This window comes from Meriones unguiculatus, chromosome 11 (assembly GCF_030254825.1).
Source record: "Meriones unguiculatus strain TT.TT164.6M chromosome 11, Bangor_MerUng_6.1, whole genome shotgun sequence".
NCBI lineage: Eukaryota > Metazoa > Chordata > Mammalia > Rodentia > Muridae > Meriones > Meriones unguiculatus.
In genome coordinates this window covers 79,952,020-79,967,337 of record NC_083359.1, presented here as the reverse complement: position 1 = coordinate 79,967,337, position 15,318 = coordinate 79,952,020, and the positions used below count along the sequence as shown (strand labels likewise).

The 15,318-nt window shown below is 41.3% G+C and overlaps 1 protein-coding gene across 1 annotated transcript in view; it reads left to right on the top strand.

Moving 5' to 3' along the window:
- The window catches only part of Pappa2 (pappalysin 2), a 254,931-nt gene extending 239,853 nt beyond the window's left edge, over window positions 1–15,078 (top strand). Inside the window, exons 22-23 of the mRNA XM_060364529.1 lie at window positions 6,805–6,903; window positions 8,846–15,078. Coding sequence (XP_060220512.1) covers window positions 6,805–6,903; window positions 8,846–8,926 — 180 coding nt within the window. The 3' untranslated portion in view covers window positions 8,927–15,078. The remainder of the gene's footprint in view (window positions 1–6,804; window positions 6,904–8,845) is intronic.
- The last annotated feature ends 240 nt before the right edge of the window (window positions 15,079–15,318 follow it).

Here is a 15,318-nt window from a genome sequence, read left to right as displayed (position 1 = left end):
ATTTATTGATTGTTGATCTTAGAGCCTCTGCTCTTGGTGTTCTGTTCAGGAAGTTGTCTCCAGCGCCAATGAGGTCAAGGCTCTTCCCCACTTTTTCTTCTAAGCGGTTTAGTGTGTCTGGTTTTATGTTGAGGTCTTTGATCCACTTGGACTTTAGTTTTGTGCAGGGTGATAGGTGATCTATTTGCATTTTTCTACATGTAGACATCAAATTAGACCAGCACCATTTGTTGAAGATGCTATCTTTTTTCCATTTTCCATGGTTTTGGCATCTTTGTCAAAATTCAGGTGTCCATAAGTGTTTGGATTTATATCAGGGTCTTCTATTCTATTCCATTGATCCACCACTCTGTTTCTATGCCAGTACCATGCAGTTTTTAGTATTGTTGCTCTATAGTAAAGCTTGAGATCAAGGTTGGAGATACCTCCTGAAAATCTTTTACTGTAGAGAATTGTTTTAGCAATTCTGGGTTTCTTGTTGTTCCTATGAAGGTGAGAATTTTTCTGTCAAGGTCTGTAAAGAATTGTGTTGGTAATTTGATGGGAATTGCATTGAATCTGTAGATTGCTTTTGGTAAGATGGCCATTTTTACTATGTTAATCCTGCTAAGCCATGAGCATGGGAGATCTTTCCATCTTCTGATATCTTCTTCTAATTCTTTCTTCAGAGACTGGAAATTTTTCTCATACAAGTCTTTGACTTGCTTGGTTTGGTTCACACCAAGGTACTTTATGTCCTTTGTGGCTATTGTGAAGGGTGTTGTTTCCCAAATTCCTTTCTCGGCCCTTTTGTCCTTTGTACACAGGAAGGCTACTGATTTTTTTTAGTTAACTTTGTATCCAGCCACTTTGCTGAAGGTGTTAATCAGCTGTAGGAGTTCCCTGGTAGAGTTTTTGGGGTCACTCAGGTATACTATCATATTATCTGCAAATAGTGATACTTTGACTTCTTCCTTTCCAATTTGTATCCCCTTGATCTCCTTCAATTGTCTTATTGCTCTAGCAAGGACTTCAAGAACAATGTTGAAGAGATACGGAGAGAGTGGGCAGCCTTGCCTTGTCCCTGATTTCAGTGGGATTGATTTAAGTTTCTCTCCATTGGGAACTCCCCATTTTATATACTTTAAAGCCCTTACGCATAAAATTCCCAGGCATTATGGATACAGTGGGCATGGCTGAGGTGCCTTGATATGTTTGTGCTCTTAAAAGAGATGACTTAAACCTAGATAATTTATAATAGATGTAAATTCATTGACTCCCATTTCTGATCTGGGATGTCTTAAGGTCAAATTGTCATCTAATGGTGAGAGGAGGACAGAGGGTGGGGCATGGAAGGAAAGAAGCCATGCCATGTTCCCCTTTTACAAGGAACTCTTTGCTAAGACAGTAGCACGAATTCATTTGTGAGGACAGATCTCCCTCTTAAAATTCCCTCTTAAAAATCTCATATCTTAATGTTATTTCAATAGCAATTGTATTTTAACATGAGCTGGGAACATACAAGCTTTGGAACTATATAGTATGTAGTGAAGTTGAGAATGGCAAGGCAAGATGTCATCATTATTGAAGAGAGAGAAAATGAGACAATTTTGTCCACAGATGAATCTACTGGAGCTTAGTGTATATGCCTCATCATAGATTTTCTGAAAAGAGACATCTTTGGAGTCCTGATACAGACTAATCAATATGAACAAATAGACAATTTCTCATCCACATAACAGGAAAATTTGTCCAAAAATGACACACAGGGAGAAAAACAGTGTTTGGTATCAGGCCAAACTTTAATGTCTAGTCCTGGTTTAAGTCATCCTTGTAATCAAACAGGAATTTTTGCCCCAAGGTTCCCAGAGGGAGAGTCCCTTCTGGTGGAGATCCCAATTTTTATATCAGCAGAGAAGAGGGTGGCTGTCTGAACTGCCTTCTGAGAACATAGTTGTGGTTTTAGGTCCACAGCTGCAGAAGAAAACAATTCTGACTCTTGTCAACCAAGGTCTGTGTTGTCAGCCTGTCAGTCAAAATTGATGGCATTCTCTTGAGGATGGGTTCTGTGGCATGCTCACTGAAGGCCCCTTCTCTCTGGTCCTCTTTCTTCCCCTCTGATGGTTTTTTTCAGCCTCTTCTCTTTAGAATCATCTAGCCTACACTGTTTTCCAGAGTGAATAGATGCAGCAGAACCAATCCTCAAATAAGATTATTTTCTCCCTAACTCTGAATCGAGTCATTTCCCATCCACATTTTGATGCTATCCCTGGGCTAGCCCATCAAACTGGCTATCATCAAGAGCTGGAGCAAGGTTTTCACTCCCTCTCTATCCCTCTGACCAAACCCTGCACATATAGGTATAGAATCAAGAATGCTCACTGATTGCCTAATGACCACAAGCACAGACAGAGCCACCATCTCTGTGGGTCAGTCTGTTGGGGGAGAAGCCACAAAACAATAGGTATCATTGGCCACAATGGGCATCACTCAGTCTGTTTACAAGGAGGCTCCTGTAATAATAGCACCAATGAAGAAGAAATTGCATTTATTTTAGTGACGCCTCCAACAGGTATGCAGAGGGAATAGACTGGCAAGTGTTTCAAGTGTGCTCTCATTGATTACTTATCTGATGGTCTGACTTTCTTGCACTTCAACGACCACCTAGAGGTCAGCAAGATAAGCCTTTCTGTAACAACCAAAACGTTTACATAAGGGAATGCATTAGGAAAAGAGCAACCCAGGCACTGCCTTTGACTTAAGAATTTACTTTAGTTGTAGATCTACAAGCTTGGATTTCTGTCTCAATGCTAAGTAACAACTGAAAGGCTGTGTGTGTGTGTGCGTGTGTGTGTGCGTGTGTGTGTGTGTGTGTTTTGTGTGTATGCATGTGCACACACACATCAGAGGAAGCATATTTAGTAAAGAAACAAATATTTCTGAACACTGAGAAGAACTAATGTTCGTATTAATGACTTTATTTTGTATAAGTAGCTCCACTTTACAGATTTTTTTTTTCTTTCTCATCATGGTTAAAATAAAAATGAAAAAGTGTTGTCTAAGAGAAGAGCTTCAGGCCTGGAGAGATGGCCCAGCCGTTAAAGGTTAGGCTCACAACCATAAATATAAGAAATGAGCTTCAGATGTTTAAAAAATATGCTTACATAAGACACATTACAGGATAAACGAGTTGTACATATAGGTGGGGAAATGTAGCCACGTACATAGGGCTAAAACAGCCCTGTACCCTCTCTTGGGGAGTAGTCTAAAGAGAGGAGTGGTGTATTGAGCCCCAAATCTTCGGCTGTTGAGATGAAAGTCTACGCTGTATTCGGTGTTTGAATGCTTTCAAACTTTGGATCAATTAGTCATTTTTCCTTTCCTGTTTTTTCCTTTGTAGCTTTGGATTCAAACTGCCAGTCTTCCCAGGCACATGTTGCCATAGGAGACTCTGTTTGTTGAGGGTGGAGTGGTTGGTTTTGGCATATGAGGGGGGAGCAATTAGTTCTAATAGGTATATAGTATATTAAATACTGTGTTTTTTCCAAAATTCTCTGTATTTATAGCACCCCCACTTTTTAAAAATGCATTTCTTCCTCTCCCCAGGACCCTTTAGGAGTAAAAAATAAAATATTTTTTTAAAATTTTTGATTAATTATAGTTTATTCACTTTGTATCTACCTCCCCCAGTCCACTGATAGGGGAGGTCTTCCTCCCGTTCCTTCTGATCCTAGTCTATCAGGTCTCATCAGGAGTGGCTGCATTGTCTTCAAAATAAAATATTTTATAAATCATTTGGGGATCACTGCAATAGAAGCCCAGTGAGACCTACAGAGAGTCACTTAGGCGTTGATGGCTTCATCATGGATTCCCTTATGTTCTTGAGATGAGAAGCCATAAAGATGTTACAAAGAACAATTAGCAGGGTTCCTTCCTAAAACCATTCAAAAGTATAGGCTGGAGCTGGGGAAATGGCTCTGTTTGTAAGGTTCTTATCTTACAAGCGTGAGGACCTGAATTTGATCCCAGAACCCACGTTTAAAAGAAGCAAGTAAACTAACAACAACAAAACCAAACTGGGGTTTGCTGTATGTACTTCTCACCCTAGTGCTGGGGAAGCAGAAACAGACAGGTCTCTAAGTCTTTCTGGCCTTGCATACTTGATGAGTTTCATCTCAAAACAACAAAACCACAAATGGCGCCTGTGGGATAACACCTAAAGTTGTTCCCTCCCCTCCACAAGCAAGTACACACAGGTACACATGCACTGGCATGCACATAAATACATAGTCCGTATAAATATTATATTCTGTATATTGACATGCATATACAGAATGTAAGCGTTTTTTTTTTTTTTTTTAAGGAAAAAATCTTCAGACTTACCATTCCCTCCATTCTAAACAGCATGCTAATACTTGAAAAGGAAGTGTAGAGATATGTGAGTTTTTATAATTATAACAATTGTATAGGCAGGAAAAAAAATGAGCTGACCAAATCTGGCCAATTAATCAGCCGAGGTTGGAGAAAGAATAACAGATATTTGTATGAGATGGGTAGGTTAGTCTCTAAGCACTTGAAAAAAAAAGAGACAACTAAAGGACCTTAAAAGAGGGATCTTTTTATTAATTAATTTATTTTTATTAATTTATTTTATTCACTATGTATCCCAGCTGTAGCCATCTCCCTCATTCTCGACCAATCCCACCCTCTCTCTTCTCCTCCTTTGCCTCTCTCCCAGTCCACTGATAGGGGAGGTCCTCTTCCCCTTCCATATGACCCTAGCCTATCAGATTTCTTCAAGACTGGCTGCATTGTCTTCCTCTGTGGCCTGGTAAGGCTGTACCCCCCTCAGAGGGAGGTGATCAAAGAGCCAGCCACTGAGTTCATGTCAGAAACAGCCCCTGTTCCTCTTATTAGGAAACCCACTTGGACGCTGAGCTGCCATGGGCTACATCTGTGCAGGGGTTCTAGGTTATCTCCATGAATGGTCCTTGGTTGGAATATCAGTCTCAGAAAAGACCCCTGTGCCCAGATTTTTTGGTTCTTTAGTTGTTCTTGTGGAGATCCTGTCCCCTCCAGGTCTTTTAGCTCCCCTTTCTTTCATAAGATTCCCTGCACTCGGTCCAAAATTTGGATATGAGTCTCAGCATCTGCTTCGATACTCTTCTGGGTAGAGTCTTTCAGAGACCCTCTGTAGTAGGCTCCTGTCCTGTTCCCTGTTTTCTCTCTTTCTTGTTGTCCATACCGTTTGCCTTTCTGAATGAGAATTGATCATCTTACCCAGTGTCCTCCATATGTGAAAGACACATATGGTATATACTCACTTATAAGTGGATGTTAGACATATAATATAGGAAAAACGTACTAAAATCTGTACACCTAAAGCCCTGATTATGTAGTCATCTCAAGCTTTCAGTCACCAAAGTAACTGGTCCAGTGTGAGCGACAAATGTTCATCTTTGAATCTTTGTCTTTTCTCCCAGAGAGGCCTGTGTTGCAAACAAAATTCATTTCCCTTCCTGCTCTCAGGTGACATTGCTGTACAGCTGTGTGACAGCTGTTGAGGTCGACCATACAAGTAACATCTTTTCAATGGTTGGCAAATGGGTATACATCTGGGATGAGATGTTCAAATGACCTCAGGACCCCATAGAATAAATCAAAACACTGAAGTAATGCCTTGGATGAGCTTGTTCTGATGTAACTCAATTGCTGAACATTATTTCATAGCCATTACAAAACTGAATGATCTATCTCATCAAAGCATGATAGGACTATTATGGGATAATCTTGTCTTTGGTATTTAAGGGGGTAGGAGAAAAGAAGTGATCTTCACATGTAACTGGAAAGGTAGTCTCAGAACCCCAAAGTTCTATGATCAAGAACCTGCCCATGTTTCCTAAGGGTTTACTTTTGAGCATGAGTTGGAAAGGGTAAGCCAGGGGATACAGTACAGGTTGGCTGGCTGATGGAACCTCTAGGAAGCTGTATGGTCTATTTTCTTCAAGTTGTAGCTTTCTGGAGAAGCAATGTATTTGTCTGCTGAACTGTTTTTTAACCACTTGTTGCTTTTCTTATCACACATTCTCTTTTGGGGTGAAACACTCGTTAACTCTGGCTTAGTCTGGGTCTCTTTCCCATTTTAGTTCCTGTTAACTGACAGCAGTAACAGGAGCATACAGAAAAAGTTCAGCGCTCTGCTCAGATGCTGTGTCTAAGTGACATGAATCAGGTAGCTAGCTGTACACATGAGAATATTTTTGTGCCAGCCCTGGTGTCCTTAACCTAGGACCACTTTCACCTTGGATAGACAATATATATGACATCATAGCACCTGAGGAATCTCTAAGTTCCAAGCTTCAGCACACCAGGAGAAGGCCATAAACATGAAGAAAAGTGGCGTAAAGTGACAGTGATGACTAGCTCTGCCTGACCTTGGCTATGTGTTCTGGGAGATGATTATCACCTATATACATTTCCGTTTTCTCACTGATAGAATCAACATTGCCCAGAACACTGGCTTTTTTTGTTTTTTAATAATTAGCAGTATTAAAATGTGAAAGTATGCTAAAGTAACTGATCAGATTATTTAATGATACAAGCAGGCCTTAGATGAAGACAGAAGCAGGTGCTTGATATGAAAGCAGAAAGCACCTAGGACACAAAGGTTTTTATCTTAAGTCTTTTCAACTTTTTGAGAATGTGTTCTGCCTTTTGGGCGCTCATCCAGACTCTTGAATTGGGTTGGAGTAAGTTAGAGGTGATTTGGGGAGAAGGAATGGGGCCCATTGAGCCATGTAGGATACTGACTCTCTCTCTTCACAGCCTTTCCAAGCAGATGGCTGGTGTGACACTATCAATAACCGGGCCTATTGCCACTATGATGGGGGAGACTGCTGCTCTTCCACACTCTCTTCCAAGAAGGTAAGCGAGAGCACCTGGGATGGCTGAAAAGCTGTGACTCTGGAATTAGCCCGCCTTTGGCTAGCCATCCTTCATGATGCATCATGATTGGTTCTAACCCAGTCGCCAAGAGACTACAAGTAAACAACAGAGTTTCTGAAGTGATTAAGTGATTAGGTGGTGAGCATGGCTTACTAAATTGCCAATCTAATGATCCATTGGGCCAACAATGACTTTTGTTGTTTTCAGTCTCCTGACTGTTTGTCATTGCCCAGACAAAAGAATGTCTTCCTTCCTTTGAAGATTCTAGATCACGAGAGCAAAGCTTCTCAGTTCTTACCCAATAGTCCTATATGATCTATCACACATATATCACAGGAGTGTGTTAGATAGCTACCTGGACAACTCTCTGGACCAGATTGGTAGCAACCCTTTGTCAAATACATGTTGTCCCTATTATTCTTGGCTCTGTTAAATTAACAGATAAGCTCCTTGTGTATATAAAATGGAGTGAGATGACATTTTTCAATGTCATTATTTGAAGCTAGCTGACAAACTCGATGAGTTCGAGATATGCTGAAAGTTCCTTATCTGTATGTATTTCCATAATAACACCATAATCAACTATATATGGCATAGAGTGTCATATTCAGTTTTCCCTCCTCTGATCAGCATGTGCCAGGCACTACGTTCAGCTTTTTATCTGAAGAAAGTGAGTTAACACAGAGTACTTAATCATATCCTCACAACATCAACCAATTTGGGCCTCTCTTTGAAAACTAGTAAGTCTTGAGCTAAGAGAAACAAATCATGAACTTTAACCATAAGTCAGGAATCAGGTAAGCTGTTTTCTATCCTTGCTTGTGGAAATAGCTACTCAAGGAGTGTATCCGTATACAGGGAGGCATGGCCACCTAGGGAGAAGTATTTTAACTCTCTCCCAAATCTCTGTAAACCTGGGATTTGTCTATGAATTTTAGTGCCTCTCTTCAGCATACAGAAAAACTGAGATAATAAAGGTGCATTATTTCACCATTCTACTGACTCTACATCATGTTTTATTTCATATATGCAAATAATCTCAGCCATTCTTTAATCTAGTTATATAGTCACTGAACCCATGGCTTCAGTGGGTCTTCACTGATATAAGCCATTTATGTTTATCTCATTTAATCTTAAGTACCCAAGAGGTAAAATATTTACCATTCTGGTGTCTCAATGTTGTCTTTGACATTCAAAAGGAATTGTTTATCAGTTGGTAACAGTGCAAGTAAGAAGAAAGCAACTTTTTCTGTCCCATCTCTGAAATCAGAGTGGGATAATTACACAGGAGTGAGATGACAGCCTCATACAGTGGGTAGGAAGATGCAAAGTCTCACAACCACAAAGTGTATCTTAGGCTCAAGAAAGGCAAAAATTCATGCATATAAAGTTGTCTTCGATGATCCCACTTCCCCCAAAGTACAGAGAAGTCAGAAACATAACCGTCCAGAGGGTCTAGGCTTCGTGTGTGGCGACCATTACGTGACTTAACTTGGTTCTAGTCTTCCTCATAAAGAGCAAGTGCTAACGTTCATCTTTATGTCTATCATGATTACAACAGTAACAAAAACAATTACAGTAGACATTGTCAGTAATAGTGGGAGTTATTCCAATAATAGTTGTAGGTGTAGAGCAAATTAGAAATGTGTTTTAGCATCCAGTTGACCCAACCTCACATATGTTCTCTGGAGGGTGATACTGTTGTGTTTTCACCTTAGAGATGAATAAAGCAAGCAATGAAGGGGTTACCTTGCCTAAAATGACATGACACATACGAGGATGCAGTGTTAATTACAGGTTTATGATGTGAATCCCCAAAATCATACTTCTTGTAGGACCAAACGAAGAGAATTAAAGCCAGTTGAAAAGTGTGAAGTTTGGAACAAAATGGATGGTTTCAACTTCCTGTTCATTCCCCTAGGTTATTCCATTTGCTGCTGACTGTGACCTGGATGAATGCACCTGTCGTGACCCCAAGGCAGAAGAAAATCAAAAGCAGTAAACTCAAGGACCAGAGCCCACCATCCTCTGCTCTGGAGGCAGACTAAGAGATAGAGGCTCCCATATCAGGATGCAAAGGGTGAATACAGGACTCATGGTGGAATGAGAGCCTAGGACAGAGCCTCTAACAGATGCAAGAGAATGTTCGTAGGTGCCAATTAATGCATTAAGTAGCCCAAGTAGGGAGGAATTACATGCAAAAGTTTCTGTAAAAAGATAATTGATTTGAAATGGAAGGAGAAGGACATTTGTACTCTTCCCCATTTGTACTCCATCCTTTTCTCGATTCTCATGCTCCTCCCCACTCTGCATGCTGTCAGTGGCTCAGCCCCACCCAACATGCAAACATTAGAAAATAAGCTGCCAGGGACACTCTGTTAATACCCATTTCAAGTGGACTGTCATCTTCCAGGGCTCATCTACTCTAAACTGGCCCTTTGCCTTTCTTTTGCATAGTCTCTCTTAAATAATGAGGTTAGCTATTTCTTTATAAGTATTTAAACATAATTATATGAATATATTATATATTATATTTTTTGCTGTTTACTAAGCTAAAGTTTAATCCATTTTTTTCCACACGTGCTGCTGTCCAGATGGATACTGAAGCTTTGAGGCCAGAAAGAAAGGTTCTTTTGCCTTCCTCTTAGAGATAGGGATTGGCAGGTTGGATGGGAAGAAGGGAGTAGTTGGAAGTCTGGATGCTGGCCTGTCAGCTGATCATCATTTTATGACCTGGGAGCTGGGCCTGCTGAAAGGAGATAGACTTGGCTTGCTAAGGGCAAGAGACACGGAAAGTTACAAGTGGGAACCCATTTGGAAGTAGGTCCAGGAGAACTAGACAATGGTTTCTAAGCATCTATCAAAACGAGCATGCAAATTATTCTACACTTCTCAGAACTCCCAGTTGGAGTTGGTGGAGTCCAGGGTCTTTTCCACCTCTCCCTGTGCCTAGTCCAAGCATAACTGCCAGCCAGCCAGCCAGCCAGCCAGTCAAAAGTTTGTATTAGGGCTCATTCTCTGGACACCAGGTTCACGGGAACTTACACTCTCTTCGTACTTGGACAGTCGGTGCCTCTCCTTGTTGGAAGTCTCAAATGAAGCCTGGCCATCATTCACAGCCACATCACCATCTGTTGATTTTCTGAGAAAAGAAAATGCTTTGGAAATTCAGTGTGGGGAAAAGGTAAAAGAGATGAAAGCACAGGCAGGGATAGGAGCCAAAGGCTGTCAGAGAGGTGAGAGGTCAAGAGTAAATGAGGTTTGAGGATAGGAGGAGTGAGTGAACAAGTCCCTGTCCCAAATCTCTAAAAGAGGCCAGAGATCCCTCAAGCAATGAGATAAATCTTATTCAAGTACAAGGCATGAAGTTTGTGGCCCAGTAAGCAACATGTGGAGTGAGGGTGACACTCTGTGGGGAGAAAGGAGAATTTCAACTATTTAGGGTTCATGTTGTCTTTACCAATGTTGTCTTGTTCAATAGCCATACGGGCTACACACAAATTGATCACATCAGCACTTCTTTTCTTTTCATCCATCTTAGGCTCACATCTTAGGAGTACATCTTTGGGGTCTGTCCTAGGTATGTTTTCTTTTAACAGTTTCTGGATCGCACCAAGAAAGAGAGGTTGGGGCTCAGTTTCTTCTGTTTAACAACAACCTTACAAAGGCTCTGAGCTGTTTCCCTTAAGTTTTATTCCAGTGGAAACTGAGTCCAGGCAGAACTTGGAACCACTTCTGGTACCTCCACAGCCACTCCTTTTGTTCTCCCTGTTCTTTATTATCAATACTGAAGCAACTGATCTATAAAATAATAAAGGAAATCTTACTTACCAACATCAGCATATTACCCCTGCTGTATATGAAGAACAATACTCTGTAATGAGTTTGGGTATCATGATACACATATTACCTATGGGTAAGTGGAATGAGGACAACAAAGTCATCAAGAAAGGGAATAACAGCGTTAGTCCATCCAAAATTGTCTCTATTCCTAGCTATAAGGTAAACAGTTCTCAAATACTGTCTACTGCCTCGGTCATACCCTCAGTCAAGAGTGGACATTTCTGTCTGATACTTCATTTTAAAAGACTCTGTGATTTCTTGGCAACATTCATGCTGCCCTGGGAAGGCAGGAGGACAGTTTCTATGGTGTGTGAAAAGTTCCTCAGGCTGAAGGCTACTTAGCCATAATCAGCTAGAAACAGAGGCTGCGGTCTTGTCTAGACTTTGTCCCTGGGCCCCAGTGTTTGGAGCAACTCAAGTCCCTCGTAAAGAAAGTGATCAAAGATCCTGGGGGCAACTCATGCTTGCCTTTCCATGTGATTGTCTGCATTCTGTTTCTCTTAGACATCCATAATGTCATCCAGGGCCCTTGAGAAAGGCTCCTCCCTCCCTCTGTTCCTTTATTCCGGAGTCACCTCCCTGTTTCTTCTTGTCCCTGGTATCTAGAGTTTTGAGGTCCACATGGCACAGAGGTAGCTGACTTCAATAGTTCCCATGATAGCCATCAGTCACAGATACAAAAAAGAGGTCAGCAGGGGCAATGAGCAGATCTTGGCAAAGAAGGCAGCGAGTAGAATCTTGGTTCTTTCCTTTCCTTTCCAACATTACAAGGCATTGGTCTTGACACTTGATCTATTCTGTGTGAACACTATTGAGTGTGTCACTTAGCACCCAAGGGGACAGTTTGATTGAAAACACGGTGAAAGGAGCTGATCTACTGTATTGTAATGTAAAACAGCCACATCCAGTTATTTTATAAGATTATAAAAGGTTCATTAAAAAATCAGCACACAAAATATGAAGTGTGTTTGGTGTCTTATTCTTTGTTTAAATGATTTCATTATTTCTGAGTCACTTTTCATTGGCCTGTACCAAGTCCACAATTCCCTTATTGGCTGATCATTCCCTTCAGTCACTTGAAAAGTATTTGTTACATAAATAGGTTATGAAAGAGAGATAAACACGCAATTCCACAAGAAGAGATGACATTTACAAAGGTACAGTATGTGACAGTGATGCCAAGTCCCTGGTGAGCTATGAAAAAAAAAACATGTTCAAGAATCATTTACATTTCAGATGTGATGAGCATCATCCCTGGATACCAACGGGAGGTGTCCTTTGAAGGATGGTTGGTAAAGGTTGCACTGGACAGGCAGAAGCAGAGGGGAGAGTAGAGAACAGAGGTGAAGATGTGGAGGTAGCAATGGGAAAGACCATCTGTTAGTGGACATTGGTGAGGCATCGCTGAAACTTACAACTAAATTAATGTACACCAGGCAGTTGGAAAACACATCTCATTTAATTCCCAGGGCGCGGGGAAATCTGAAAATCACATATTCTCACCTCACAGAGGAGAACACCAACCACCAGTCTGGAGAAGGCAGTTCTGCCAGATGATGTAACTGAACCAGCGTCAAGCCTGCCTTGCGGGATACTGAGGTGTATGAAGAGGGGAAAAAAATGGCGATTAATAAGAAAGGAGGTGATGATGGCCAGTCGCAGAGGTGAAGCTGCCGCTTCCTGTGACATGGAGGGAAAGAGGGGTCAGGAAAGCAAGTTTTGGAGCGAGAATATTAATTTGCTCCTTTGATGAACTTTGGTTGATGGCCAGACAGATATATAATTAGCTAGAAGTGTCACAAAGAGCCGAGTTCAGCACCCTGGAGGAGGCTTCTGCACCTGGGACCAACAGGCTCAACTCTCTGGTCATGCCAGACATAGCAGGGACGGCCGTTTGGATTGCTTGTCCCACCTACCCGCCTGCACTTGGGAAGACATGTAGAAAAGGTGGCTGGGAGCATAACCTTGGACTGCGAGAAAGAGGTTTGTGGTTGGAAATAAGCATTTTACATTAAAAAGGAATGATTCCTTGGCATTTTCCAAAATAACTCGCGAAGTGCCTTTCCTGTGATTTTTAGCTATCTGTGGGTGAGGGGTGAGATCACTTTGGATATTTTACAAGTGAGGAAATCTAGTGATGGAGCTATTACTAGAAATTTGAAGTATGTGTTCTAAGTTGCAGGTTGGGATAGGACTCTAGTTTTTGCTTTGCTCTTAAACGTAATGTGTTTTCTGTAGACCCAAGAGTGAGCCCATACCCTACTTCCATGAGAAAGTTCACAGCTTTTCATCTGTTTGTGTTTGGAAGTACTTACTGGTTTCCCTGTGGTTTTCTTAGTCTTTCTTCCCTCCTGCTGCTGTCCATGTTAAATGGTAGGGAATCCCCCTTGAGCACCACCTCCCACCCTGACCCTCTCTCATGCCAGGCCCTGAGTATAAGCAGATGCCCTTGAACATGCCAGTTAGGACAGCTGGACAGGAACATCTGGCAAGGTTGTATTCTTCTTAATAGTTTCCCCAGGGGAAGTCCTGGACAGAGACTTTGGAGCTCTGGTTTTTATTGACTGGTGAACAGAAATGACGAGATGAGTCATCCATAAGCCCAGAGCCCTGAGCTCAAAGACCTGCTCTTCCATCCAGGCCATGCAGGTGATGAGAAGCTCTGTGGGTGGGGAAAAAAAGGTGAGCAGGATGCTTTACAAATCCAAATTGTTCCACCGAGTCTCTTGGCCTGGTATTGTCACTGTGTGTGTACACATGTATTCATGTATTTGCACATACATATGTTTGTTCTACATGTATATATGTACATGTGAAGGCCAAAGGAGAGCCTTAGCCATTGTCCATCAAGGTCAGAGGACGGCCTTGGGTATTGCTCTCAAGCACTAACTACCTTTTTCTTTTCTGAGACAGGCCCTCTCAGTGACCTGGAACTGGCTGGGCTTTCTAGCACTTGAGTCCCAGAGATCTGCTTACCCACCTCCCCAACGCTGGGATGACAAATGACCACCACCATCCCTGGAGGATGGAAGCATTTTAGAGACTGAGATTTCTTCCAAGCCCCCGAATCACATTCATTTTTAAGTCATTCATTTGATTTGTGTGTGTTTTTTTTAACATCTCTTTATTTAAGTTGGGAAAATTTTTCTATGATTTTCTTTTTTTAAAGATTTTTTTACCTTTATTAATTACACTTTATTCACTTTGTATCCCCGCATAAGCCCCTTCCTCCTCCCCTGCCGATCTCACCCTCCCACCCCTTCTTCACGCATGCTTCTCCCCAAGTCCACTGATAGGGGAGGTCCTCCTCTCCTTCCTTCTGACCTTAGTCTATCAGATCTCATCAGAAATGGCTGCACTGTTGTCTTCTGTGGCCTGGTAAGGTTGCTCCCCTCTCAGGGGGAGGTGATCAAAGAGCAGGCCAATCAGATTATGTCAGAGGCAGTCCCTCTTCTCATTACTATGGAACCCACTTGGACACTAAACTGCCATGGGCTACATCTGTGCAGGGGTTCTAGGTTATCTCCATGCATGGTACTTGGTTGGAGTATGAGTCTCTGGGCAGACCCCTGTGTTCAAATTTCTCGTTCTGTTGCTTTTTGTTTGAGAGACATAGACATAGACAGAGAGAGGCCAATGGGGGGGGAAAGAAAAGAGAGAGAGGTCGGAAGAGGAGAGAGAAAGAGCACAAAATTGGGTGGGAGGGATGAGGGGAAGAGTTAGAGGAGGAGAAAGAATGTGCTTGCAAGATATTGTATGAAAAAAAAGTGAAAAAATACCACTGACTCCCACTCTTTGATATTTTTAAAAGGATCATGTACTAATAATGATCTGTGCCAATAAACATTCTGTATGTTTCTTGTATGTTTCTCCTGCACAAAGACAAGCTTGACTTAGAAGGTATTTATTTTCAAGTCTGTCAAGTTCATATTATTCTATCAGAATCCAGGCTGGTGGTCAGCAAACTGGTCTGCTTCATTCACTTCCTTAGTGGATCATTTTGTTTTTGTTTTTGTTTTTCTGATTCTCCGTTCCACATTTAGGTAATGTTGTTAAATGTTAGTAAGGGCTCATGTGACAATGGTGGAGTACATTCTTGGAAAAACTCTGTCAGTCTAATCTTTGTCACGTTTCCAATGAATATTTTAAAAACCTCTAAGCGCTGTAAGATAGTTCTGAGGAACTGCAATTTGCTAATGTTTTTGCAATCAAATTTTCTTGTAAGGATAATTTAATATAGCCAAGCTTCCTTTTCTTTGTCCTTGTCTACATAAAAGTCATTTATTTGAATACAAATAAAAACAAATAAAGAGAGTGCTGGTGTAATGATTACACATCATGTATCAATTTGTCTTTTTGTTTTTCTCCACTAGGTATTGCCTTTAAATGTTTACATATCTACAAGTAAGATATTTTAATCTCACAGAAACTGTCAAAATTAGAAAATGCCCTGATATCAGAACTTACATACAGCTGGGTATTTTCTAAAGGGCAAACCAAATTGTTAGTGATCAATCAATAGCCATGCAAACATCCAAAGTGTCCTTCACA